Source organism: Pseudoliparis swirei, chromosome 6 (genome assembly GCF_029220125.1).
Source record: "Pseudoliparis swirei isolate HS2019 ecotype Mariana Trench chromosome 6, NWPU_hadal_v1, whole genome shotgun sequence".
NCBI lineage: Eukaryota > Metazoa > Chordata > Actinopteri > Perciformes > Liparidae > Pseudoliparis > Pseudoliparis swirei.
In genome coordinates, this window is record NC_079393.1 from 2,146,123 (window position 1) to 2,171,773 (window position 25,651).

General features: G+C 48.9%; 1 protein-coding gene across 1 annotated transcript in view; it reads left to right on the forward strand.

Annotated features, from left to right (window-relative positions):
* The first annotated feature begins 275 nt into the window (after positions 1–275).
* Positions 276–25,651, forward strand: part of ankrd27 (ankyrin repeat domain 27 (VPS9 domain)) — a 29,072-nt gene continuing 3,696 nt past the window's right edge. The window contains exons 1-23 of the mRNA XM_056416427.1: positions 276–443; positions 995–1,105; positions 2,089–2,394; positions 3,117–3,176; positions 3,336–3,389; positions 3,482–3,547; positions 3,622–3,698; positions 4,082–4,203; positions 10,431–10,509; positions 10,622–10,754; positions 10,942–11,034; positions 11,171–11,292; positions 12,958–13,040; positions 13,116–13,231; positions 13,477–13,569; positions 21,583–21,780; positions 22,350–22,403; positions 22,875–22,991; positions 23,195–23,239; positions 23,322–23,450; positions 23,567–23,761; positions 25,015–25,134; positions 25,215–25,388. Coding sequence (XP_056272402.1) covers positions 342–443; positions 995–1,105; positions 2,089–2,394; positions 3,117–3,176; positions 3,336–3,389; positions 3,482–3,547; positions 3,622–3,698; positions 4,082–4,203; positions 10,431–10,509; positions 10,622–10,754; positions 10,942–11,034; positions 11,171–11,292; positions 12,958–13,040; positions 13,116–13,231; positions 13,477–13,569; positions 21,583–21,780; positions 22,350–22,403; positions 22,875–22,991; positions 23,195–23,239; positions 23,322–23,450; positions 23,567–23,761; positions 25,015–25,134; positions 25,215–25,388 — 2,649 coding nt within the window. The 5' untranslated portion in view covers positions 276–341. The remainder of the gene's footprint in view (positions 444–994; positions 1,106–2,088; positions 2,395–3,116; positions 3,177–3,335; positions 3,390–3,481; positions 3,548–3,621; positions 3,699–4,081; positions 4,204–10,430; positions 10,510–10,621; positions 10,755–10,941; positions 11,035–11,170; positions 11,293–12,957; positions 13,041–13,115; positions 13,232–13,476; positions 13,570–21,582; positions 21,781–22,349; positions 22,404–22,874; positions 22,992–23,194; positions 23,240–23,321; positions 23,451–23,566; positions 23,762–25,014; positions 25,135–25,214; positions 25,389–25,651) is intronic.

Consider the following 25,651-nt stretch of genomic DNA (forward strand, 5'->3'; position numbering starts at 1 on the left):
ACGAGATCCGATCGGCCTGGAACGACCACGACGAGCTCCCAGGAAATCAGACTTTATCCATTAGTGTGTGTGTGGGTGTGTGCGAGTGTGTGTGTGTGTGTGTGTGAAAATGAGACTCGTAGAACAACATTAAAGAATTTTCAGTTTAGTTCCGCTGCGTTCATTACAAATGATGCGTTCAGGGACCGTTGGAAAATATGTAAAACAATAAATAAAAATGAAGGTGGAGCTCGGTCCCGTTACTCAGGATCTCCCTCCGTCCCCCAATCCAGGATCCAGACCTGCAGCCCCTCCAGGATCCAGACCTGCAGCCCCTCCAGGATCCAGACCTGCAGGTCCTCATGGCTGTGTATGACGAGAACATCCTGAAGAACCTCTTCTACATGGCGCTGGAGAAGCAGAGACCGGACCTCTGCAGCCGAGTGGCGGAGCTGCACGGCATCGTGAGTCCGTCCTGGTCTCTGTGGGTCAGAACCACGACAGGAAGTGGTTTTAACTTCCTGTTCACGTGCAGATGTGTGTGTGTGTATATAAATATATAAATACATATATTTATTTATATAGATAAATATATATTTATTTATAGATATAAATATATATTGATTTAAAAAAAGATATATATACATTTATTTTTATGTATTTATATATAAATATATTTATTTGTATTTACATATATATTTATGTATTTATTTCTATCTATGTATTTATTTATATATATATGTATTTATATATATAATATATATATATATGTATTTATATTTATATATATACACACACACAATAAAATAAATACATATATATATATTTTTATGTAGATATAAATAAATAAATACACACATATATATATATTTTAATACATGTGTATATATATATATACATACATTATATATATTTATATATGTATGTAAATATATACATACATATATACATATATAATTATATATATTGGACTGTTTGAATCTGCGTAGAGTAAACCGTGTTCTGGCTCCTGCAGGTTCTGGTGCCGTGTTGCGAGAGTTTGACCGGCGCCGGATTCTCCGACTCTCAGTTTGAGAGTTATGTCCTCCAACCGGCAGAGGACGGGTACCTGACTGTGGACGGGAAGGTTGGTCTGGCTTCTATACAACCAGAGGAGTCGCCCCCTGGTGGCCAGGAGAGAGAATGCAGCTCTTAAGTCCAGTTTCGATTAGTTTGAACAATACTTTTTTTCTCCTTGTCTTGTTATTTTTGTGACTTTCCGAACAAAACAAGATGCGTTGATAAGAGGTCAATAGTTGATCTGATCAATACGGGGACCGATCAATACTCTTATCGGTTCCTCGTGAGGACAAACGGACGTTCTGCTAGTTGCTCTCACGTGTTGACCTGCTGTCGGTTCCTCGCTGGTCCCTGTGTTCCAGGAGGCCACATAATATATAATAAATAATTATATATAATATATAATAATAAGAGCTCACCAGAGGTCTCGTGGTTCTGTGTGTTCCAGGAGGCCACATAATATATAATAAATAATTATATATAATATATAATAATAAGAGCTCACCAGAGGTCTCGTGGTTCTGTGTGTTCCAGGAGGCCACATAATATATAATAAATAATTATATATTATATATAATAATAAGAGCTCACCAGAGGTCTCGTGGTTCTGTGTGTTCCAGGAGGCCACATAATATATAATAAATAATTATATATAATATATAATAATAAGAGCTCACCAGAGGTCTCGTGGTTCTGTGTGTTCCAGGAGGCCACATAATATATAATAAATAATTATATATAATATATAATAATAAGAGCTCACAAGAGGTCTCGTGGTTCTGTGTGTTCCAGGAGGTCACATAATATATAATAAATAATTATATATAATATATAATAATTAGAGCTCACCAGAGGTCTCGTGGTTCTGTGTGTTCCAGGAGGTCACATAATATATAATAAATAATTATATATAATATATAATAATTAGAGCTCACAAGAGGTCTCGTGGTTCTGTGTGTTCTAGGAGGTCATATAATATATAATACATAATTATATATATTATATAATAATTAGAGCTCACAAGAGGTCTCGTGGTTCTGTGTGTTCCAGGAGGTCCGGATCCAGGACCGCCGGGTCCTGCTGGGCTCCGGCTTCCCGTCTCCGTCCTCGGTGGCCGTCCTGTTCGAGGAGACCTTCTACAACGCCCGCGAGCAGAGCTACAGCATCCTGTGCATCGCCCGGCCCGTGGAGGCGGAGCCTGGCCCGGCCGCCGCCCCCGGCCCGCCGTACCGCCTGAGGAGCCTGGAGGACGTCCGGAGCTTCCTGGGCCGCCATGGCCAGAAGCTGGACAAGTTCATCCTGGTGTTCAACCAGAGCTTCAGGGAGCAGGAGAGGAGGGGGCTGCGGCACCACATCGTAGGCTTCATGATATCTCTATTCATAATACACATCATTAAATCAGTATTTATCAGCAGTTTTTAGACTGGAGGTACGAGAGTATTTATATATAATTAAATATAATTAAATAAGTATTAACCGCATTTTTTGACTGGAGGTACAAGAGTATTTATATATAATTAAATAAGTATTTATCAGCAGTTTTTAGACTGGAGGTACGAGAGTATTTATATATAAATAAATAAGTATTTATCCACATTTCTTTAGACTGGAGGTACGAGAATATTTATATATAAATAAATAAGTATTTATCCAGACTTTTTAGACTGGAGGTACGAGAGTATTTATATAGAATTTAATATAATTAAATAAGTATTTATCCAAATTTTGTAGACTGGAGGCTGGCGTACTTTGAAGAGTATTTATTTATTTATAATTAATAAGTATCCTAATTTTTTAGAATGGAGGCTGAAGTGCTTGGAAGAGTATTTATATATAATTAAATAAGTATGTATCCTAATTTTTTACACTGAAGGCTGACTAATTAATTAAGTATTTAAATATAGTTAAATAAGTATTTATCCTAGTTTTTTACACTCAAGGCTGAGTAAATAATTAGGTATTTATATATAATTAAATAAGTATTTATGCTAGTTTTTGACACTCGCGGCTGAAGTATTTCTCTATAACTAAGTGACCCTCCCGGCCCTTAAGGCTGACGGTTCCCTCTCTCCTCTCAGGACTCGGTGAACGGTCTCTACACTAAATGTCTTCAGTGTCTTCTGAGGGACTCTCGTCTGGTGAGTCTGGAGCCGACAGGAAGTCATTCTTTTTGGGGGAAGGAAACCACGTTTCTAGCCTCGACGTTCCCGGAACGGTCGACGAGGCGGAGTGACGCCTCTGCCCAACGCGTCGCCTGAAGGCAGCAGCAGGTTGACTCTGTTTGTTCTCCTCCTCAGAAGCTTCTGGCCAAGCAGGAGCTCCAGATGACGCTCCTCAAGCAGGCGGTGGAGGTAACGCCCACGGCGCCCCCTGCAGGGTCGGAGCGGCGGTGCGCCGCCCGGCGGCTCGTGGCTCTGATGTTTTTCTCTCTCCTGGTTTCCAGATGTACGTTCATCACGGGATCCACGATTTGATTTTTAACTTCGTGGGAACGCTCGAGGCCGGCCAGGTACGTCTGAGGGTTCTCGACTCGGAGGGTTTTTCTTCTTCTGGTGTGTGAGACGCGTCTCGTCGTGTCGGCAGGACGCCGCCTTCAACAAGACCACCAGGAGTCTGCAGGAGCTGCAGCAGAGCGAGCTGGGAGTGAAGCCGCAGTTCAGGTCGGTTCAACGCCGGTTGTATAGAAGTCTATGCTTCATGTGATAAAGCTGCATTCTCTCCTGACCACCAGGGGGCGACTCCTCTGGTTGTATAGAAGTTTATGCTTCATGTGTTAAAGCTGCATTCTCTCTCCTGACCACCAGGGGGCGACTCCTGGTTGTATAGAAGTATATGCTTCATGTGTTAAAGCTGCGTTCTCTCTCCTGACTACCAGGGGCCTCCTCTGGTTGTATAGAAGTTTATGCTTCATGTGTTGAAGCTGCATTCTCTCTCCTGACCACCAGGGGGCGACTCCTCTGGTTGTATAGAAGTCTATGCTTCATGCGTCGCACTCGGGGGTGTTTTCACACGTTGTTGTTGTTGTTGTTGTTGTCTCCTGCAGTCTGAACCTGCCCCGGGCGAAGAGAGAGCTCAGTCAGCTCAACCAACAGACCTCCCCCCTCCTCAAGCTGCTCTGCCTGCGTCGAGCCGCTCTGACCGCCACCCAGACGCCACGGGGCGCCGGTAAGCTCCTCCCCCTCCGGATGAGTGTCAGTTTATTTAATTAATGAGTCGTAACTTAATTTAACTTTTCTCGTCGGTCAGAATGTGATCAATGTTAATGTTTTAATGTTTAGAAGAAGAAAAAGAAAAAAATATATATATATTATAAATATTTCTTTTGAATGTTATTTTCAAATCTCATTTAAATGAATTATACGAGTTATCTCGAGGCGATCGATCCGTTACCACGGGAACACGAGAGGTCGCGCAGGGACGGAAGGTAACGACCGAATTAAGGTCAAACAAACACCCCCGTCCCCCTGTCAGAGTGGTACGACCCGTGCCTCACGGACAGGTGTGTGTGTGTGTGTGTGTGTGTGTGTGTGTGTGTGTGTGTGTGTGTGTGTGTGTGTGTGTGTGTGTGTGTGTGTGTGTGTGTGTGTGTGTGTGTGTGTGTGTGTGTGTGTGTGTGTGTGTGTGACACACACACACACACACACACACACACACACACACACACACACACACACACACACTTGTTGAGTTCACACTGAACTAAAGCTCCAGACGTCAGCTGAGCGGCGGGGTGTCAGGAGTGGGGGGACGCTGTTAGCGTCAAGCTTTGGGAGGTCACAGGACCATGAGGGGGCTGGTTCTCAGTTTGTCTGCACTGGAGCCGAGGAGGACACAACTGGTCAAACCTTATTCATATTAATATTATTATATTATATTAATATGGTAATATATTAATTACAAATTATTAATGATAAATAGTAAAATTATTATAATATTTTATTATTATTACGATGAACGGAAATGTAAATGAAAAGTGCTGCCTCAGTTCTTTTTGTTATAATGTTAATTATCTGTTTTTCTTCTGTTTAATGGCTTGTTTTCAGATTTTGTAGCAAATTTGCACTTTTAATGGATAAATTAAATTAAAAAGTAAAAGTTTTATTTTGTTGGGTAAAGACAACTGATTGGATAAAGTGTTAAATGTGTGTTTATTGTTGTTATTATTATTTATTTTTACCTCAAGACATTTTAAGGAATCGTCTTCAACAAGGAATCGATCCGGCCGATTCGTATGTTTACGAACAAACATCGTCAGGTTTTAATGGTATTTACGACGAAAACAGACTTCTTCTTTTCATTTTCTTTTCTTCTATTCTTTTTTATTCTAAAAATGTAAGTTGGAAACTATTTATTTATTTATTTGTTTTACTTTTTATTTTACATTTTTTAAATTTCACTGAACAAAACGAGACAAAACATTGTAAATGACAAAAAGAAAAACGTAAATAGAAAAGAATAATAAAAAAGAATAATTTAAAACGTAAATAAAGAAACTACTTTTTAACGTGTAAAAAAACTACAACATAATAATAATAAAAAATAAGGATTTAGTTGTCGCATTGATGTAATATTTCTAATATTGACGTTCTCCAGGATCTCACACACCGAGGGGAAATGAACTGATGACTGACGATGGTGGGAAACCATCTGAAAGAGTCTTTTTGTTGTTGCCGGGCGGATTCTGACTCAGCAGATGATTCGAGTGACGTGGTTTGTTCTGACGCTAATAAACGAAGGAATCACGAGATCCGATCGGCCTGGAACGACCACGACGAGCTCCCAGGAAATCAGACTTTATCCATTAGTGTGTGTGCGTGTGGGTGTGTGCGAGTGTGTGTGTGTGTGTGTGTGAAAATGAGACTCGTAGAACAAAATTTTCAGTTTAGTTCCGCTGCGTTCATTACAAATGATGCGTTCAGGGACCGTTGGAAAATATGTAAAACAATAAATAAAAATGAAGGTGGAGCTCGGTCCCGTTACTCAGGATCTCCCTCCGTCCCCCAATCCAGGATCCAGACCTGCAGCCCCTCCAGGATCCAGACCTGCAGCCCCTCCAGGATCCAGACCTGCAGGTCCTCATGGCTGTGTATGACGAGAACATCCTGAAGAACCTCTTCTACATGGCTGGAGAAGCAGAGACCGGACCTCTGCAGCCGAGTGGCGGAGCTGCACGGCATCGTGAGTCCGTCCTGGTCTCTGTGGGTCAGAACCATTTACAGGAAGTGGTTTTAACTTCCTGTTCACGCAGATGTGTGTGTATATAAATATATAAATACATATATTTATTTATATAGATAAATATATATTTATTTATAGATATAAATATATATTGATTTAAAAAGATATATATACATTTATTTTATGTATTTATATATAAATATATTTATTTGTATTTACATATATATTTATGTATTTATTTCTATCTATGTATTTATTTATATATATATGTATTTATATATATAATATATGTATATATATGTATTTATATATATATATATACACACACAGAATAAAATAAATACATATATATTTTTATGTAGATATAAATAAATAAATACACACATATATATATTTTAATACATGTGTATATATATATATATATACATACATTATATATATTTATATATGTATGTAAATATATACATACATATATACATATATAATTATATATAATTATATATATTGGACTGTTTGAATCTGCGTAGAGTAAACCGTGTTCTGGCTCCTGCAGGTTCTGGTGCCGTGTTGCGAGAGTTTGACCGGCGCCGGATTCTCCGACTCTCAGTTTGAGAGTTATGTCCTCCAACCGGCAGAGGACGGGTACCTGACTGTGGACGGGAAGGTTGGTCTGGCTTCTATACAACCAGAGGAGTCGCCCCCTGGTGGCCAGGAGAGAGAATGCAGCTCTTAAGTCCAGTTTCGATTAGTTTGAACAATACTTTTTTTCTCCTTGTCTTGTTATTTTTGTGACTTTCCGAACAAAACAAGATGCGTTGATAAGAGGTCAATAGTTGATCTGATCAATACGGGGACCGATCAATACTCTTATCGGTTCCTCGTGAGGACAAACGGACGTTCTGCTAGTTGCTCTCACGTGTTGACCTGCTGTCGGTTCCTCGCTGGTCCCTGTGTTCCAGGAGGCCACATAATATATAATAAATAATTATATATAATATATAATAATAAGAGCTCACCAGAGGTCTCGTGGTTCTGTGTGTTCCAGGAGGCCACATAATATATAATAAATAATTATATATAATATATAATAATAAGAGCTCACCAGAGGTCTCGTGGTTCTGTGTGTTCCAGGAGGCCACATAATATATAATAAATAATTATATATTATATATAATAATAAGAGCTCACCAGAGGTCTCGTGGTTCTGTGTGTTCCAGGAGGCCACATAATATATAATAAATAATTATATATAATATATAATAATAAGAGCTCACCAGAGGTCTCGTGGTTCTGTGTGTTCCAGGAGGCCACATAATATATAATAAATAATTATATATAATATATAATAATAAGAGCTCACAAGAGGTCTCGTGGTTCTGTGTGTTCCAGGAGGTCATATAATATATAATAAATAATTATATATAATATATAATAATTAGAGCTCACCAGAGGTCTCGTGGTTCTGTGTGTTCCAGGAGGTCACATAATATATAATAAATAATTATATATAATATATAATAATTAGAGCTCACAAGAGGTCTCGTGGTTCTGTGTGTTCTAGGAGGTCATATAATATATAATACATAATTATATATATTATATAATAATTAGAGCTCACAAGAGGTCTCGTGGTTCTGTGTGTTCCAGGAGGTCCGGATCCAGGACCGCCGGGTCCTGCTGGGCTCCGGCTTCCCGTCTCCGTCCTCGGTGGCCGTCCTGTTCGAGGAGACCTTCTACAACGCCCGCGAGCAGAGCTACAGCATCCTGTGCATCGCCCGGCCCGTGGAGGCGGAGCCTGGCCCGGCCGCCGCCCCCGGCCCGCCGCCGCCGCACCGCCTGAGGAGCCTGGAGGACGTCCGGAGCTTCCTGGGCCGCCACGGCCAGAAGCTGGACAAGTTCATCCTGGTGTTCAACCAGAGCTTCAGGGAGCAGGAGAGGAGGGGGCTGCGGCACCACATCGTAGGCTTCATGATATCTCTATTCATAATACACATCATTAAATCAGTATTTATCAGCAGTTTTTAGACTGGAGGTACGAGAGTATTTATATATAATTAAATATAATTAAATAAGTATTAACCGCATTTTTTGACTGGAGGTACAAGAGTATTTATATATAATTAAATAAGTATTTATCAGCAGTTTTAGACTGGAGGTACGAGTATTTATATATAAATAAATAAGTATTTATCCACATTTCTTTAGACTGAGGTATGAGAATATTTATATATAAATAAATAAGTATTTATCCAGACTTTTTAGACTGGAGGTGAGAGTATTTATATAGAATTTAATATAATTAAATAAGTATTTATCCAAATTTTGTAGACTGGAGGCTGGCGTGCTTTGAAGAGTATTTATTTATTTATAATTAATAAGTATCCTAATTTTTAGAATGGAGGCTGAAGTGCTTGGAAGAGTATTTATATATAATTAAATAAGTATGTATCCTAATTTTTTACACTGAAGGCTGACTAATTAATTAAGTATTTAAATATAGTTAAATAAGTATTTATCCTAGTTTTTTACACTCAAGGCTGAGTAAATAATTAGGTATTTATATATAATTAAATAAGTATTTATGCTAGTTTTTGACACTCGCGGCTGAAGTATTTCTCTATAACTAAGTGACCCTCCCGGCCCTTAAGGCTGACGGTTCCCTCTCTCCTCTCAGGACTCGGTGAACGGTCTCTACACTAAATGTCTTCAGTGTCTTCTGAGGGACTCTCGTCTGGTGAGTCTGGAGCCGACAGGAAGTCATTCTTTTTGGGGGAAGGAAACCACGTTTCTAGCCTCGACGTTCCCGGAACGGTCGACGAGGCGGAGTGACGCCTCTGCCCAACGCGTCGCCTGAAGGCAGCAGCAGGTTGACTCTGTTTGTTCTCCTCCTCAGAAGCTTCTGGCCAAGCAGGAGCTCCAGATGACGCTCCTCAAGCAGGCGGTGGAGGTAACGCCCACGGCGCCCCCTGCAGGGTCGGAGCGCGGTGCGCCGCCCGGCGGCTCGTGGCTCTGATGTTTTTCTCTCTCCTGGTTTCCAGATGTACGCTCATCACGGGATCCACGATTTGATTTTTAACCGTGGGAACGCCGAGGCCGGCCAGGCACGCCTGAGGGTTCTCGACTCGGAGGGTTTTTCTTCTTCTGGTGTGTGAGACGTCTCGTCGTGTCGGCAGGACGCCGCCTTCAACAAGACCACCAGGAGTCTGCAGGAGCTGCAGCAGAGCGAGCTGGGAGTGAAGCCGCAGTTCAGGTCGGTTCAACGCCGGTTGTATAGAAGTCTATGCTTCATGTGATAAAGCTGCATTCTCTCCTGACCACCAGGGGGCGACTCCTCTGGTTGTATAGAAGTTTATGCTTCATGTGTTAAAGCTGCATTCTCTCCTGACCACCAGGGGCAGCTCTGGCTTCATGTGTTAAAGCTGCGTTCTCTCTCCTGACTACCAGGGGCCTCCTCTGGTTGTATAGAAGTTTATGCTTCATGTGTTGAAGCTGCATTCTCTCTCCTGACCACCAGGGGGCGACTCCTCTGGTTGTATAGAAGTCTATGCTTCATGCGTCGCACTCGGGGGTGTTTTCACACGTTGTTGTTGTTGTTGTTGTTGTCTCCTGCAGTCTGAACCTGCCCCGGGCGAAGAGAGAGCTCAGTCAGCTCAACCAACAGACCTCCCCCCTCCTCAAGCTGCTCTGCCTGCGTCGAGCCGCTCTGACCGCCACCCAGACGCCACGGGGCGCCGGTAAGCTCCTCCCCCTCCGGATGAGTGTCAGTTTATTTAATTAATGAGTCGTAACTTAATTTAACTTTTCTCGTCGGTCAGAATGTGATCAATGTTAATGTTTTAATGTTTAGAAGAAGAAAAAGAAAAAAATATATATATATTATAAATATTTCTTTTGAATGTTATTTTCAAATCTCATTTAAATGAATTATACGAGTTATCTCGAGGCGATCGATCCGTTACCACGGGAACACGAGAGGTCGCGCAGGGACGGAAGGTAACGACCGAATTAAGGTCAAACAAACACCCCCGTCCCCCTGTCAGAGTGGTACGACCCGTGCCTCACGGACAGGTGTGTGTGTGTGTGTGTGTGTGTGTGTGTGTGTGTGTGTGTGTGTGTGTGTGTGTGTGTGTGTGTGTGTGTGTGTGTGTGTGTGTGTGTGTGTGTGTGTGTGTGTGTGTGTGTGTGTGTGTGTGTGTGTGTGTGTGTGTGTGTAGTCGGCATGGAGGCCGTGTGTGCAGACGACCTGCTCTCCGTCGCCCTCTACCTGCTGGTCAAGACGGAGATACCCAACTGGTGAGCCCCCTGTGACCTTTGACCTCCGTTACCTGGAGAAGATGGTGGAGGGAGAGGAGGAGCAGCTCATATCTCTCTCTCTCTCTCTCTCTCCCCCCCCCCCCCTCCTCAGGACCGCTAACCTGAGCTACATCCGTAACTTCAGCTTCAGCCACTCTGGTAAAGACGAGCTGAGCTACAGCCTGAGCACCTTCGAGGCCGCGGTGGCCTACATCCAGCTGGGCAAGCTGCAGGAGACCCGCTCGGTGAGCCAGACCCCCACCAGATCCCCCTCAGACCCCCCCAGACACCCACCAGACCCCCCTCAGACCCCCACCAGACCCCCTCAGACTCCTACCAGACCCCCATCAGACCCCCACCAGACCCCCTCAGACCCCCTCAGACTCCTACCAGACCCCCCCTGACCTGATGACCCCCCCCATGTCCCCTCAGAGCTCCGGGGAGCTGAGCGACACGACGCTGTTCAAGGAGAGGATGAGTCTCCTGCCTCAGAGCGCGGCCACGCCCATCCACCGCCTGTTTGAGGTAAACAACAACAACAACAAATCTGTTTTCAGAAAAAACGCAACAAATGAAATCCAGACAGCGAAAGAGCACGACAGGTGGGAGGAGTTTATTTTAGACGTGTACTGTCCCTTTAAGTGTGTGTGTGTGTGTGTAGCACATAGCCAGTGGCAGCGAGGTGGAGGTGCGGCGCCTGCTGAGTGAAGGAGAGAACAACGAGGACGTGAAGATGTGTCATCCGCTGTGTTCATGTGACCTCTGTGACCTCACACTGTCTGGGTTAGTCCACACACACACACACACACACACATATATATACGTATATACACAAACCTACACACACACACAAATACATTTATACACACACACACATATACATATATATACACACACACATATATACACACACACACACATATATACATACATATATACAGGACTGTCTCAGAAAATTAGAATATTGTGATAAAGTTCTTTATTTTCTGCAATGCAATTAAAAACAAAATGTCATGCATTCTGGATTCATTACAAATCAACTGAAATATTGCAAGCCTTTTATTCTTTTAATATTGCTGATTATGGCTTACAGCTTAAGAAAACTCAAATATCCTATCTCTAAATATTAGAATATCATGAAAAAGTATACTAGTAGGGTATTAAACAAATCACTTGAATCGTCTAATTAACTCGAAACACCTGGAAACACATTTTCAAATGTTTGATTTTGTTTTGCTGTTATAAATCTTTTTTTACTTGGTCTGAGGAAATATTCAAATTTTATGAGATAGGATTTTAGAGTTTTCTTAAGCTGTAAGCCATAATCAGCAATATTAAAAGAATAAAAGGCTTGCAATATTTCAGTTGATTTGTAATGATTCCAGAATGCATGACATTTTTGTTTTTTTAATTGCATTACAGAAAATAAAGAACTTTATCACAATATTCTAATTTTCTGAGACAGTCCTGTATATACACACACACACATATATATATACACACACTTACACACACATATGCATATATATACACACACATATATACACACACACACATATACATATATACACACATATATATACACACACACACATATATATATACACACACTTACACACACATATGCATATATATACACACACACATATATACACACACACACACATATACATATATACACACATATATAGACACACACACATACATATATACACACATATATATACACACACACACATATATATATATACACACACTTACACACACATATGCATATATACACACATATATAGACACACACACACATATATATATATACGTATATACACAAACCTACACACACACACAAATACATTTATACACAAACACACACATATACATATATACACACACACACACCTAAACACACACACATATACACCTACACACACATCTAAAAACACACACCTAAACACACACACATATACCTACACACACATATAAAACACACACACTAAACATATACACACCTACACACACATAAAAAACACACACATATATACAACACACACACACCTACACACACATAAATAAAATACGCACACTAAACACACACATATATATACTACACACATATATAAACACACACACTAAACACACACATATACACCTACACACACATCTAAAAACACACACACCTAAACACACACACCTACACACTCAAAAACACACACCTACACACACACATATACACCTACACACACATATAAAAACACACACACCTACACACCTACACACACACATTAACACCTACACACACATATAAAAACACACACACCTAAACACACACACATATACACCTACACACACATATAAAAACACACACACCTAAACACACACACATATACACCTACACACACATATAAAAACACACACACCTACACACACATCTCCGGCTCCCCGTTTCAGGCGCCTGAACGACCCGTCCATCGTCACGCCGTTCTCCAGAGACGACCGCGGCTACACGCCGCTGCACGCCGCCGCCGCCTGTGGTGAGCACACACACACACACACACACACACACACTCACACTCACACACACATTGAACATGAGTGTGTGTGTGTAGGTCAGGCCCAGCTGATCGACCTGCTGGTGAGTAAAGGAGCGCCGGTCAACGCCACGGACTACCACGCCCTCACGCCGCTGCACCTGGCCTGTCAGAGGGGCTACCAGGGAGTCACGGTACACACACACACACACACACACACACACACACACACACACACACACAGACACACACACACACACGAACACACACACACACACACACACACATACACACACACACACACACATGAATACACACACACACACACACATGAATACACACACACACACACATGAATACACACACACACATGAATACACACACACATGAATACACACACACACATGAACAGCCTCGACCAATGAGCTTCCTCCCTCAGCTGCTGCTGCTGCACTACCAGGCCGACCCCGACGCCCAGGACAACAACGGCAACGCGGCGCTGCACCTGGCCTCCAAGTACGGCCACGAGGACGTGAGTCCAGACCAGAGACCCCCAGACCCCCAGAGACCCCCAGAGACCCCCACAGACCCCCAGAGACCAGACCCCCAGAGACCCCCACAGACCAGACCCCCAGAGACCAGACCCCTAGAGACCCCCAGAGACCCCCACAGACCAGACCCCCACAGACCAGACCCCCAGAGACCAGACCCCCACAGACGCCCAGAGACGCCCAGAGACCCCCAGAGACCCCGAGAGACCCCCACAGACCAGACCCCCAGAGACCCCTAGAGTCCAGACCCCCAGAGACCCCGAGAGACCCCCACAGACCAGACCCCCAGAGACCCCTAGAGACCAGACCCCCACAGACCCCCAGAGACCCCTAGAGTACAGAGACCCCTAGAGTCCCCTAGAGTCCCCTAGAGACCAGACCCCCAGAGACCCCTAGAGTCCAGACCCCCACAGACCCCTAGAGTCCAGACCCCCAGAGACGCCTAGAGACCAGACCCCCACAGACCAGACCCCCAGAGACCCCGAGAGACCCCCACAGACCAGACCCCCAGAGACCCCCAGAGACCCCGAGAGTCCAGACCCCCAGACACCCCTAGTGTCCAGACCCCCACAGACCCCCAGAGACCCCAGAGACCCCCAGAGACCAGACCCCCAGAGACCCCGAGAGTCCAGACCCCCACAGACCCCCAGAGACCCCCAGAGACCCCTAGAGTCCAGACCCCCAGAGACCCCTAGAGTCCAGACCCCCAGAGACCCCCAGAGACCCCTAGAGTCCAGACCCCCAGAGACCCCTAGAGTCCAGACCCCTAGAGAACCCCAGAGACCCCCAGAGACCCCTAGAGTCCAGACCCCCACAGACCCCCAGAGACCCCCAGAGACCCCTAGAGTCCAGACCCCCACAGACTCCCAGAGACCCCCAGAGACCCCTAGAGTCCAGACCCCTAGAGACCCCAAGAGTCCCTCGTGCCGTGTCCTAGTCCCTCGTGTCCTAGTCCCTCGTGTCCTAGTCCCTCGTGCCGTGTCCTAGTCCCTCGTGCCGTGTCCTAGTCCCTCGTGCCGTGTCCTAGTCCCTCGTGTCCGAGTCCCTCGTGCCGTGTCCTAGTCCCTCGTGTCGTGTCCTAGTCCCTCGTGCCGTGTCCTAGTCCCTCGTGTGGTCCTGGTCCTCGTGTGCGTGTCCTGGTCCTCGTGTCCGGTCCTCGTGCTGTGTCCTGGTCCTCGTGTGGTGTCCTAGTCCCTCGTGCGTGTCCTGGTCCCTCGTGCGTGTCCTGGTCCTCGTGTCGTGTCCTGGTCCTCGTCTCATGTCCTGGTCCCTGTCTCATGTCCTGGTCCGTCGTGTCCCTGGTCCTCGTGTCCTGGTCCCTCGTGTCCTGGTCCTCGTGCGTGTCCTGGTCCTCGTGTCCGGTCCTCGTGCCGTGTCCTAGTCCCTCGTGTCGTGTCCTGGTCCTCGTGGTGTCCTGGTCCTCGTGTCGTGTCCTGGTCCGTGGTTCCGGTCCCTCGTGCCGTGTCCTGGTCCCTCGTGTGGTGTCCTGGTCCCTCGTGTGGTGTCCTGGTCCTCGGTGTCCTGGTCCTCGTGGTGGTGTCCTGGTCCTGGTGCATCCTAGTCCTCGTGTCCCTAGTCCTCGTGCCGTGTCCTGGTCCTCGTGTCCTGGTCCTCGTGGTGGTCCTAGTCCTCGTGTCCTGGTCCTCGTGTCCTGGTCCCTCGTGTCGGTGTCCTGGTCCCTGTGTCATGTCCTGGTCCCTCGTGTCCTGGTCCTCGTGTCCTAGTCCTGTGCGTGTCCTGGTCCTCGTGTGGTGTCCTGGTCCTCGTGGTGTCCTGGTCCTCGTGTGCGTGTCCTGGTCCTCGTGTCCTGGTCCCTCGTGGTCGTGTCCTGGTCCTCGTGTGGTGTCCTGGTCCTCGTGTCGTGTCCTGGTCTCGTGTGGGTGTCCTGGTCCTCGTGCGTGTCCTGGTCCTCGTGTCGTGTCCTGGTCTCGTGTCCTGGTCCTCGTGGTGTCCTGGTCCTCGTGTCCTGGTCCTCATGTCCGAGTCCTCGTGCCGTGTCCTGGTCCTCGTGTGGGTGTCCTGGTCCTCGTGCGTTTCCTGGTCCTCGTGTGGTGTCCTGGTCCCTCGTGGGTGTCCTGGTCCCCTCGTGTCCTGGTCCTGGTGTCCTTGTGTTCTGGTCCTCGTGTTCTGGTCCTCGTGTTCTGGTCCTCGTGTGTCCTAGTCCTCGTGGTCGTAGTGTCCTGGTCCTCGTGTCCTAGTCCCTTGTGTCCTAGTCCCTCGTGCCGTGTCCTAGTCCCTCGTGTCTTGTCCTAGTCCCTCGTGTCGTGTCCTAGTCCCTCGTGCCGTGTCCTAGTCCCTCGTGTCGTGTCCTAGTCCCTCGTGTCGTGTCCTAGTCCCTCGTGTCCTAGTCCCTCGTGTCCTAGTCCCTCGTGTCCTAGTCCCTCGTGTCCTAGTCCCTCGTGTCCTAGTCCCTCGTGCCGTGTCCTAGTCCCTCGTGTCGTGTCCTGGTCCTCGTGCCGTGTCCTGGTCGTGTCCTAGTCCCTCGTGTCGTGTCCTAGTCCCTCGTGTCCTAGTCCCTCGTGTCCTAGTCCCTCGTGTCGTGTCCTAGTCCCTCGTGTCCTCGTGTTCTAGTCCTCGTGTTCTGGTCCTTGAGTTCTGGTCCTCTGTGTTCTGGTCCTCGTGTTCTGGTCCTCGTGCGTGTCCTGGTCCCTCGTGTCCTGGTCCCTCGTGCGTGTCCTGGTCCTCGTGCCGTGTCCTGGTCCCTCGTGCGTGTCCTGGTCCCTCGTGTCCTGGTCCTCGTGTCCTGGTCCCTCGTGCGTGTCCTGGTCCTCGTGTGTCCTGGTCCTCGTGTGGTGTCCTGGTCCTCGTGTCGTGTCCTGGTCCTCGTGTCCTGGTCCCTCGTGCCGTGTCCTGGTCCTCGTGTCGTGTCCTGGTCCCTCGTGTCCTGGTCCTCGTGTCCTGGTCCCTCGTGCCGTGTCCTGGTCCCTCGTGTCGTGTCCTGGTCCTCGTGGTGTCCTGGTCCCTCGTGCGTGTCCTGGTCCTCGTGCCGTGTCCTGGTCCTCGTGGGTGTCCTGGTCCCTCCTGCGTGTCCTGGTCCTCGTGGTGTCCTGGTCCTCGTGTCCTGGTCCCTCGTGTCCTGGTCCTCGTGCCGTGTCCTGGTCCCTCGTGTCCTGGTCCCTCGTGCACGTGTCCTGGTCCGTGGTGTCCTGGTCCCTTGTGTGGTGTCCTGGTCCGTGTCCTGGCCCTCGTGTCCTGGCCCTCGTGTCCTGGCCCTCGTGTCCTGGCCCTCGTGGGTGTCCTGGTCCTCGTGCCGTGTCCTGGTCCTCGTGCCGTGTCCTGGTCCTCGTGTCGTGTCCTCGCCCTCGTGTCCTGGTCCTCGTGTCCTGGTCTCGTGCGTGTCCTGGTCCTCGTGTCGTGTCCTGGTCCTCGTGCGTCCTGGTCCTCGTGGTGTCCTGGTCCTCGTGGTGTCCTGGTCCCTGGTGTCCTGGTCCTCGGTGCGTGTCCTGGTCCTCGTGCCGTGTCCTGGTCCTGTGTCCTGGTCCCTCGTGGTCCTGGTCCTCGTGGTGTCCTGGTCCTCGTGCCGTGTCCTGGTCCTCATGTGGTCCTGGTCCTCGTGTCCTGGTCTCGTGTCTAGTCCTGGTCCTCGTCTCGTGTCCTAGTCCCTCGTGTCGTGTCCTAGTCCCTCGTGCCGTGTCCTAGTCCCTCGTGTCGTGTCCTAGTCCCTCGTGTCCTAGTCCCTCGTGTCGTGTCCTAGTCCCTCGTGTCGTGTCCTAGTCCTTCGTGCCGTGTCCTAGTCCTGTGTCGTGTCCTGGTCCTCGTGTGTCCTGGTCCCTCATGTCCTGGTCCTCGTGTCGTGTCCTAGTCCCTCGTGTCGTGTCCTAGTCCCTCGTGTCGTGTCCTAGTCCCTCGTGTCCTAGTCCCTCGTGTCCTAGTCCCTCGTGTCGTGTCCTAGTCCTTCGTGTCGTGTCCTAGTCCCTCGTGTCCTAGTCCCTCGTGTCGTGTCCTAGTCCTCGTGTGCGTGTCCTGGTCCTCGTGTCCTGGTCCTCATGTCCTGGTCCTCGTGTGGGTGTCCTGGTCCTCGTGTCGTGTCCTGGTCCTCGTGCCGGTCCTGGTCCTCGTGCTGTCCTGGTCCTCGTGGTCCTGGTCCCTCGTGTCCTGGTCCTCGTGGTGTCCTAGTCCTCGTGTCGTGTCCTGGTCCTCGTGTCGTGTCCTGGTCCCTCGTGCGTGTCCTGGTCCTCGTGGTGTCCTGGTCCTCGTGCCGTGTCCTGGTCCTCGTGTCCTAGTCCCTCGTGCCGTGTCCTAGTCCCTCGTGCCGTGTCCTAGTCCCTCGTGTCGTGTCCTAGTCCCTCGTGTCCTAGTCCCTCGTGTCCTAGTCCCTCGTGCCGTGTCCTAGTCCCTCGTGTCGTGTCCTAGTCCCTCGTGCCGTGTCCTAGTCCCTCGTGTGTCCTGGTCCTCGTGTGGTGTCCTGGTCCCTCGTGTCCTGGTCCTCGTGTGGTGTCCTGGTCCCTCATGTCCTGGTCCTCATGTCCTGGTCCTCGTGTGTGTCCTGGTCCTCGTGCCGTGTCCTAGTCCCTCGTGTCGTGTCCTAGTCCCTCGTGTCGTGTCCTAGTCCCTCGTGTCCTAGTCCCTCGTGCCGTGTCCTAGTCCCTCGTGTCGTGTCCTAGTCCCTCGTGCCGTGTCCTAGTCCCTCCTGCCGTGTCCTAGTCCCTCGTGTCGTGTCCTAGTCCCTGGTGTCCTAGTCCCTCGTGCCGTGTCCTAGTCCCTCGTGTCCTAGTCCCTCGTGCCGTGTCCTAGTCCCTCGTGCCGTGTCCTAGTCCCTCGTGTCGTGTCCTAGTCCCTCGTGTCCTAGTCCCTCGTGCCGTGTCCTAGTCCCTCGTGTCGTGTCCTAGTCCCTCGTGTCCTAGTCCCTCGTGTCCTAGTCCCTCGTGCCGTGTCCTAGTCCCTCGTGTCGTGTCCTAGTCCCTCGTGTCGTGTCCTAGTCCCTCGTGTCCTAGTCCCTCATGTCCTAGTCCCTCGTGTCGTGTCCTAGTCCCTCGTGCCGTGTCCTAGTCCCTCGTGTCGTGTCCTAGTCCCTCGTGCCGTGTCCTAGTCCCTCGTGCCGTGTCCTAGTCCCTCGTGTCGTGTCCTAGTCCCTCGTGTCCTAGTCCCTCGTGCCGTGTCCTAGTCCCTCGTGTGTCCTAGTCCCTCGTGCGTGTCCTGGTCCTCGTGTCGTGTCCTGGTCCTCGTGGTCGTGTCCTGGTCCTCGTGTGTCCTGGTCCCTCGTGTCCTGGTCCTCGTGTGTGTGTCCTAGTCCCTCGTGCCGTGTCCTAGTCCCTCGTGTCGTGTCCTAGTCCCTCGTGTCCTAGTCCCTCGTGTCCTAGTCCCTCGTGTTGTCCTGGTCCTCGTGCGTGTCCTGGTCCTCGTGTGGGTGTCCTGGTCCCTGTGGGTGTCCTGGTCCTCGTGCGTGTCCTGGTCCTCGTGTGTGGTGTCCTGGTCCTCGTGTCCTAGTCCCTCATGTCCTAGTCCCTCGTGTGGGTGTCCTGGTCCTCGTGGTGTGTCCTGGTCCCGTGCATGTCCTGGTCCTCGTGTCCTGGTCCTCGTGTCCAGTGTCGTGTCGTGTCCTAGTCCCTCGTGTCGTGTCCTAGTCCCTCGTGTCGTGTCCTAGTCCCTCGTGCCGTGTCCTAGTCCCTCGTGTCGTGTCCTAGTCCCTCGTGTGGTGTCCTGGTCCTCGTGCCGTGTCCTGGTCCCTCGTGTGGTGTCCTGGTCCTCGTGTTCTGGTCCTCGTGTTCTGGTCCTCGTGCGTGTCCTGGTCCCTCGTGGGTGTCCTGGTCTCGTGTGTCCTGGTCCTCGTGTGTGTCCTGGTCCCTCGTGCCGTGTCCTGGTCCCTCGTGGTCGTGTCCTGGTCCTCATGTCCTGGTCCTCATGTCCTGGTCCTCGTGGTCGTGTCCTGGTCCTCGTGCAGTGTCCTGGTCCTCGTGGTCGTGTCCTGGTCCCTCGTGCGTGTCCTGGTCCTCGTGTCCTGGTCCTCGTGCGTGTCCTGGTCCTCGTGTCGTGTCCTGGTCCTCGTGCGTGTCCTGGTCCTCCTGCCGTGGTCCTGGTCCCTCGTGTCGTGTCCTGGTTCCTGGTGTCCTGGTCCTCGTGCCGTGTCCTGGTCCTCGTGGTCCTGGTCCCTCGTGCGTGTCCTGGTCCTCGTGTCGTGTCCTAGTCCCTCGTGTCGTGTCCTAGTCCCTCGTGTCCTAGTCCCTCGTGTCGTGTCCTAGTCCCTCGTGTCGTGTCCTAGTCCCTCGTGCCGTGTCCTAGTCCCTCCTGCCGTGTCCTAATCCCTCGTGCCGTGTCCTAGTCCCTCGTGTCGTGTCCTAGTCCCTGGTGTCCTAGTCCTCGTGCGTGTCCTGGTCCTCGTGTCCTGGTCCTCGTGCCGTGTCCTGGTCCTCGTGCGTGTCCTGGTCCTCGTGTCCTAGTCCCTCGTGTCCGAGTCCCTCGTGTCGTGTCCTAGTCCCTCGTGCCGTGTCCTAGTCCCTCGTGTCGTGTCCTAGTCCCTCATGTCCTGGTCCTCGTGTCCTAGTCCCTCGTGCCGTGTCCTAGTCCCTCGTGTCGTGTCCTAGTCCTTCGTGCCGTGTCCTAGTCCCTCGTGCCGTGTCCTAGTCCCTCGTGTCGTGTCCTAGTCCCTCGTGTCCTAGTCCCTCGTGTCCTAGTCCTTCGTGTCGTGTCCTAGTCCCTCGTGCCGTGTCCTAGTCCTTCGTGCCGTGTCCTAGTCCCTCGTGTCGTGTCCTAGTCCCTCGTGTCGTGTCCTAGTCCCTCGTGTCGTGTCCTAGTCCCTCGTGTGTCCTAGTCCCTCGTGTCCTGGTCCTCATGTCCTGGTCCCTCGTGCCGTGTCCTGGTCCTCGTGTGTGTCCTGGTCCTCGTCAGGTGTCCTGGTCTCGTGGTGTCCTGGTCCTCGTGCCGTGTCCTGGTCCCTCGTGTGGTGTCCTGGTCCTCGTGCCGTGTCCTGGTCCTCCTGCCGTGTCCTAGTCCCTCGTGTCGTGTCCTAGTCCCTGGTGTCCTAGTCCCTCGTGTGTCCTAGTCCCTCGTGTCCTAGTCCCTCGTGCCGGGTCCTAGTCCCTCGTGCCGGGTCCTAGTCCCTCGTGCCGTGTCCTAGTCCCTCCTGTCGTGTCCTAGTCCTCGGTGTCCTGGTCTCGTGCGTCCTAGTCCCTCGTGCCGTGTCCTAGTCCCTCCTGCCGTGTCCTAATCCCTCGTGCCGTGTCCTAGTCCCTCGTGTCGTGTCCTAGTCCCTGGTGTCCTAGTCCTCGTGTGTCGTGTCCTAGTCCCTCGTGTCCTAGTCCCTCGTGCCGTGTCCTAGTCCCTCGTGGTGTCCTGGTCCTCGGTTCCGTGTCCTGGTGTCGTGTCCTAGTCCCTCGTGTCGTGTCCTGGTCCTCGTCCTGGTCCTAGTCCCTCGTGTCGTGTCCTAGTCCCTCATGTCCTAGTCCCTCGTGTCGTGTCCTAGTCCCTCGTGCCGTGTCCTAGTCCCTCGTGTCGTGTCCTAGTCCCTCGTGCCGTGTCCTAGTCCCTCGTGCCGTGTCCTAGTCCCTCGTGTCCTAGTCCCTCGTGTCCTAGTCCCTCGTGCCGTGTCCTAGTCCCTCGTGTCGTGTCCTAGTCCCTCGTGCCGTGTCCTAGTCCCTCGTGTCGTGTCCTAGTCCTCGTGGTGGGTGTCCTGGTCTCGTGGCCGTGTCCTGGTCCTCGTGTGGTGTCCTGGTCCTCATGTCCCTGGTCCTCGTGTGGGTGTCCTGGTCCTCGTGGTGTCCTGGTCCTCGTGCCGTGTCCTAGTCCCCGTGTCGTGTCCTAGTCCCTCGTGTCGTGTCCTAGTCCCTCGTGTCGTGTCCTAGTCCCTCGTGTCCTAGTCCCTCGTGCCGTGTCCTAGTCCCTCGTGTCGTGTCCTAGTCCCTCGTGCCGTGTCCTAGTCCCTCGTGCCGTGTCCTAGTCCCTCGTGTCGTGTCCTAGTCCCTCGTGTCCTAGTCCCTCGTGTCGTGTCCTAGTCCCTCGTGTCCTAGTCCCTCGTGTCCTAGTCCCTCGTGTCCTAGTCCCTCCTCGTGTCCCCCCAGTGCGTGAAGGCCTTGGTGTACTACGACGCGCCGTCTTGCCTCCTGGACCTGCAGAATGAGAAGGGCGACGCCGCGCTGCACCTGGCGGCGCGTTGGGGCTACGAGGGCGTCCTGAGGGCGCTGCTGGAGAACGGGGCGAGCACCGGCGTCCTCAACAAGGCCGGGGACTCGCCGGCGCGGTGCGCGCTCAACTCCAAGGTCAGCCGGGGGGGCGGGGCTTAAGTTTCACAACAGTTAGCCGGGGCCATGAGGGTATTGGACTGTTCAGGGTGGAGGGGGCGGGGCTTAAGTTTCATCATAGTTAGCCAGGAGGGCGGGGCTTAGGTGTCATCATAGTTTGCCGGTGGCCATGAGGGTATTGGACTGTTAATGGGGGCGGGGCTTAAGTTTCATGATAGTTAGCCGGAGGGCGGGGCTAAAGTTTCATGATAGTCAACCAGGGCCATGAGGGTAGTGGACTGTTCAGGGGGCGGGGCTTAAGTTTCACGAATGTTATTGTTTTTCTCCAGTTCATAAAATACAATGTAGACGACGTTTAATGAGGCTTCCGCGTACAACCTAAATGACGGGGTCGACGAGCGTTCAGCCTAGATTTGTGATGAATTGATATTCTTACCAAAAATTAAACGTACTCCCATCTCACGGGTTTTTTCTCGTCAAAACTCTTGAAAATGTACGTACACACAAAATATTGTGAAAACGATCGTGAATACTTCAGTTTCTATCGCGGTGTTTATCTATTTCTTTATTCCTTTTATCTTCTACAGATCCTCGTGTTGTTGCAGTCGACGCAGAACAGACGCCAGCGCGGCGGAGTGGACGTGAGTCTGACCGCCTCCAGGGGGTCCGAGTAAAACCTGCAGGGGGGTCAAAGGTCACGGGGGCAGTCATGTGACTTTAATGCGATCAGCAGGTGCTAGAAAAAAAGGAAAAAGACTTCTATACAACCAGAGGAGTCGCCCCCTGGTGGCCAGGAGAGAGAATGCAGCTTTAGCACATGAAGCATAGACTTCTATACAACCAGAGGAGTCGCCCCCTGGTGGTCAGGAGAGAGAATGCAGCTTTAGCACATGAAGCATAGACTTCTATACAACCAGAGGAGTCGCCCCCTGGTGGCCAGGAGAGAGAATGCAGCTTTAACACATGAAGCATATACAGTGTCGGTTTCTTTTTGTTTAGTCCATTTAGTTTGGAATCTCAGTGATGCTGTATATCATATGTATATATACATGTATGTATATATACATACATATATGTATATACATATATATATATATTTCCTCTCCTCTCAGTCTCCCAGTCGATCTCCTCTGGCTTCAGACTGCAGCAGCCGCCGCTCCTCCGTCTCCAGCACCTCCTCCCAGAGCGCCGAGGTGAAGCCGGAGGTGGAGCGGGTCCGACGCAGAGAGGTCAGTGTGTGTGTGTGTGTGTGTGTGTGTGTGTGTGTGTGTGTGTGTGTGTGTGTGTGTGTGTGTGTGTGTGTGTGTGTGTGTGTGTGTGTGTGTGTGTGTGTGTGTGTGTGTGTGTGTGTGTGTGTGTGTGTGTGTGTGTGTGTGTGTGTGTGTGTGTGTGTGTGTGTGTGTGTGTGTGTGTGTGTGTGTGTGATTGACAGGTGGAGAAGCTGCTGCGTGCCGTTGCCGACGGCGACGTGGAGATGGTGAGGACAAAGCCTCTTGGCCCGGTGGGGGTGGACTCATCACGACGGTTTAATTCATGCGTTCTTTAACCGTGTGTTTCAGGTGCGTTACCTGTTGGACTGGATAGATGAGAAGGAGGAGGAGGAGGAAGAAGAAGAAGGGCAGCTTCTGCCTGAGGCTTCGCGGTGCCACCCGCTGTGCCAGTGTCCGGCCTGCGCTCCCTCTCGGAAGGTGTACTGTCCCTTTAAGACTCATCAGGTTGAAGAAGAATGGGAGGATGAGTTATTGATTTCTCCCATTGTGTGTGTGTGTGTGTATTGTGTATTGTGCGTGTGTGTGTGTGTCAGCTGTCCGTCCTGCAGGCCGGCGCCCTCGGGGTGAACAGCTGCAGCGCCGGCGGCTTCACGCCGCTGCACGTGGCCGCGCTGCACGGCCGCTCGCCGCTCGCCGCCCTGCTGATCCGCCACGGCGCCGACGTCAACGCCCGCACCGAGCAGAGCGCCACGCCGCTGCACCTGGCCTGCCAGCACAGCCACGTCCAGGTGTGTGTGTGTGTGTCTGTGTGTGTGCGCTTGTTTTCTAGATTCAGTCGTTCAGTTTGTTGGAAAACAGTCCGTTCCAGTTTCTTTAAGTCAAGTCGATTTAAACATCTTGTTTTGTCCGAAGTTATTCAGTTAAATATGATTTAAAACACAGAAAAGCAGAAAATAAACTTATTTTTAAGGAGCTGAAATCAGCTTCTTGTGCCATATTGAATGAAAATATTCAGTTTGTCGGTGTGTTACCGGCCTCATACTAATTTTATTTTCATATTTTAGCTCCCTATAATATATATATATATATTTATTTGTTTCTTTATATAAAATAATATATATATATATTTATCTATATATATATATTTTTTTTAAATTTATATAAAATTATATACAGGACTGTCTCAGAAAATTAGAATATTGTGATGTAATTCTTTGTAACAACTGCATAAAAACAAAAATAAAAAATGTCATGGAAACATGCTCATTCTAAGATAACTTTATGAAATATATAATTTTTTAAATTCTTTTAATAAAAAGCTAAAGCTGCTTGGGCAAGAAAACTATAAATTGAATTCTCTAAATATTAGAATATCATGAAAAGTAATTCAACAAGGTAAACAAAAAATCAGCCTTGTATAAACAAACACTTTTCTGAGCCTTGACAAACACTCTGGAGTTATAAATCTTTTTTTTTTTACTTTTAAATCTTTTTTTTTTTAATTGGTCTGAGATAATATTAAAATTTTTAAAAAGTGGATTTGATTTGTATATTAATAGAAAAGCCATAATTTTTGTTAGTTTAATTGTAATAATTGTGATTTATTTTGACTGATTTGTAATTAAATAAAGAAAGATAAATCCTATATATCTATATATATATATTCTATTTATATATTACATTATATAAATATATTTATATAACATATATAATTTATATATTTATCTTCTTTTTGTTCTTCTTTATATACAATAATATATATATTTGTATATATATATTATATTTATGTATTACATTATATAAATATATTTATAATATATATATATTGATATATATATTTATATATAGATAAATAATTTGGATCTAAATGAACGCTGTGTGTGTGTGTGTGTGTGTGTGTGTGTGTGTGTGTGTGTGTGTGTGTGTGTGTGTGTGTGTGTGTGTGTGTGTGTGTGTGTGTGTGTGTGTGTGTGTGTGTGTGTGTGTGTGTGTGTGTGTGTGTGTGTGTGTGTGTGTGTGTGTGTGTGTGTGTGTGTGTTAGGTGGTCAGGTTTCTGCTGGAGTGCAATGCCAAGCTGAACAAGAAGGATCACTATGGCAACACCCCTCTGATCCAGGCCTGTTTGTGTGGGAGCCTGGAGACGACCACCACTCTGCTACAGGTACACACACACACCACGTATTGATCCATCGGAGCATGAGCCGTGAACATGAAGGTAATGGAAGTGGCGTGTGGGAGCAGAGCGCGGCGCTGCTGAACGCGGTGAACCTCCAGGGGAACACGGCGCTGCACGAGGCGGTGCGCGGCGGCCACCAGGCATTGGTGGAGCTGCTGCTGAGGGGCGGAGCCTCGGCCGACATCAGGAACAAGAGGCAGAGGACGCCGCTGGACTGCGCCTACGAGCTGGGCGGCAAGGTGACGGCACACACACATATACACACACACACACACGCGTTCTTGCATCAGGCCCAAATGAGAGAAACTAATTTTCAATTCTCGTTACATATTCATGTGTTTAAATTTTAAAAAGCCTCGTCAGTTTATCGCCATTTAATTTTTTTTCTGTTTTTTTAAATTGAGAAGATTCAGAGCGATAGATCAATATATATATATACGTATATATATGATATATAATTATATAAATACATTTATGTCTATATATAAATATATGTATATAA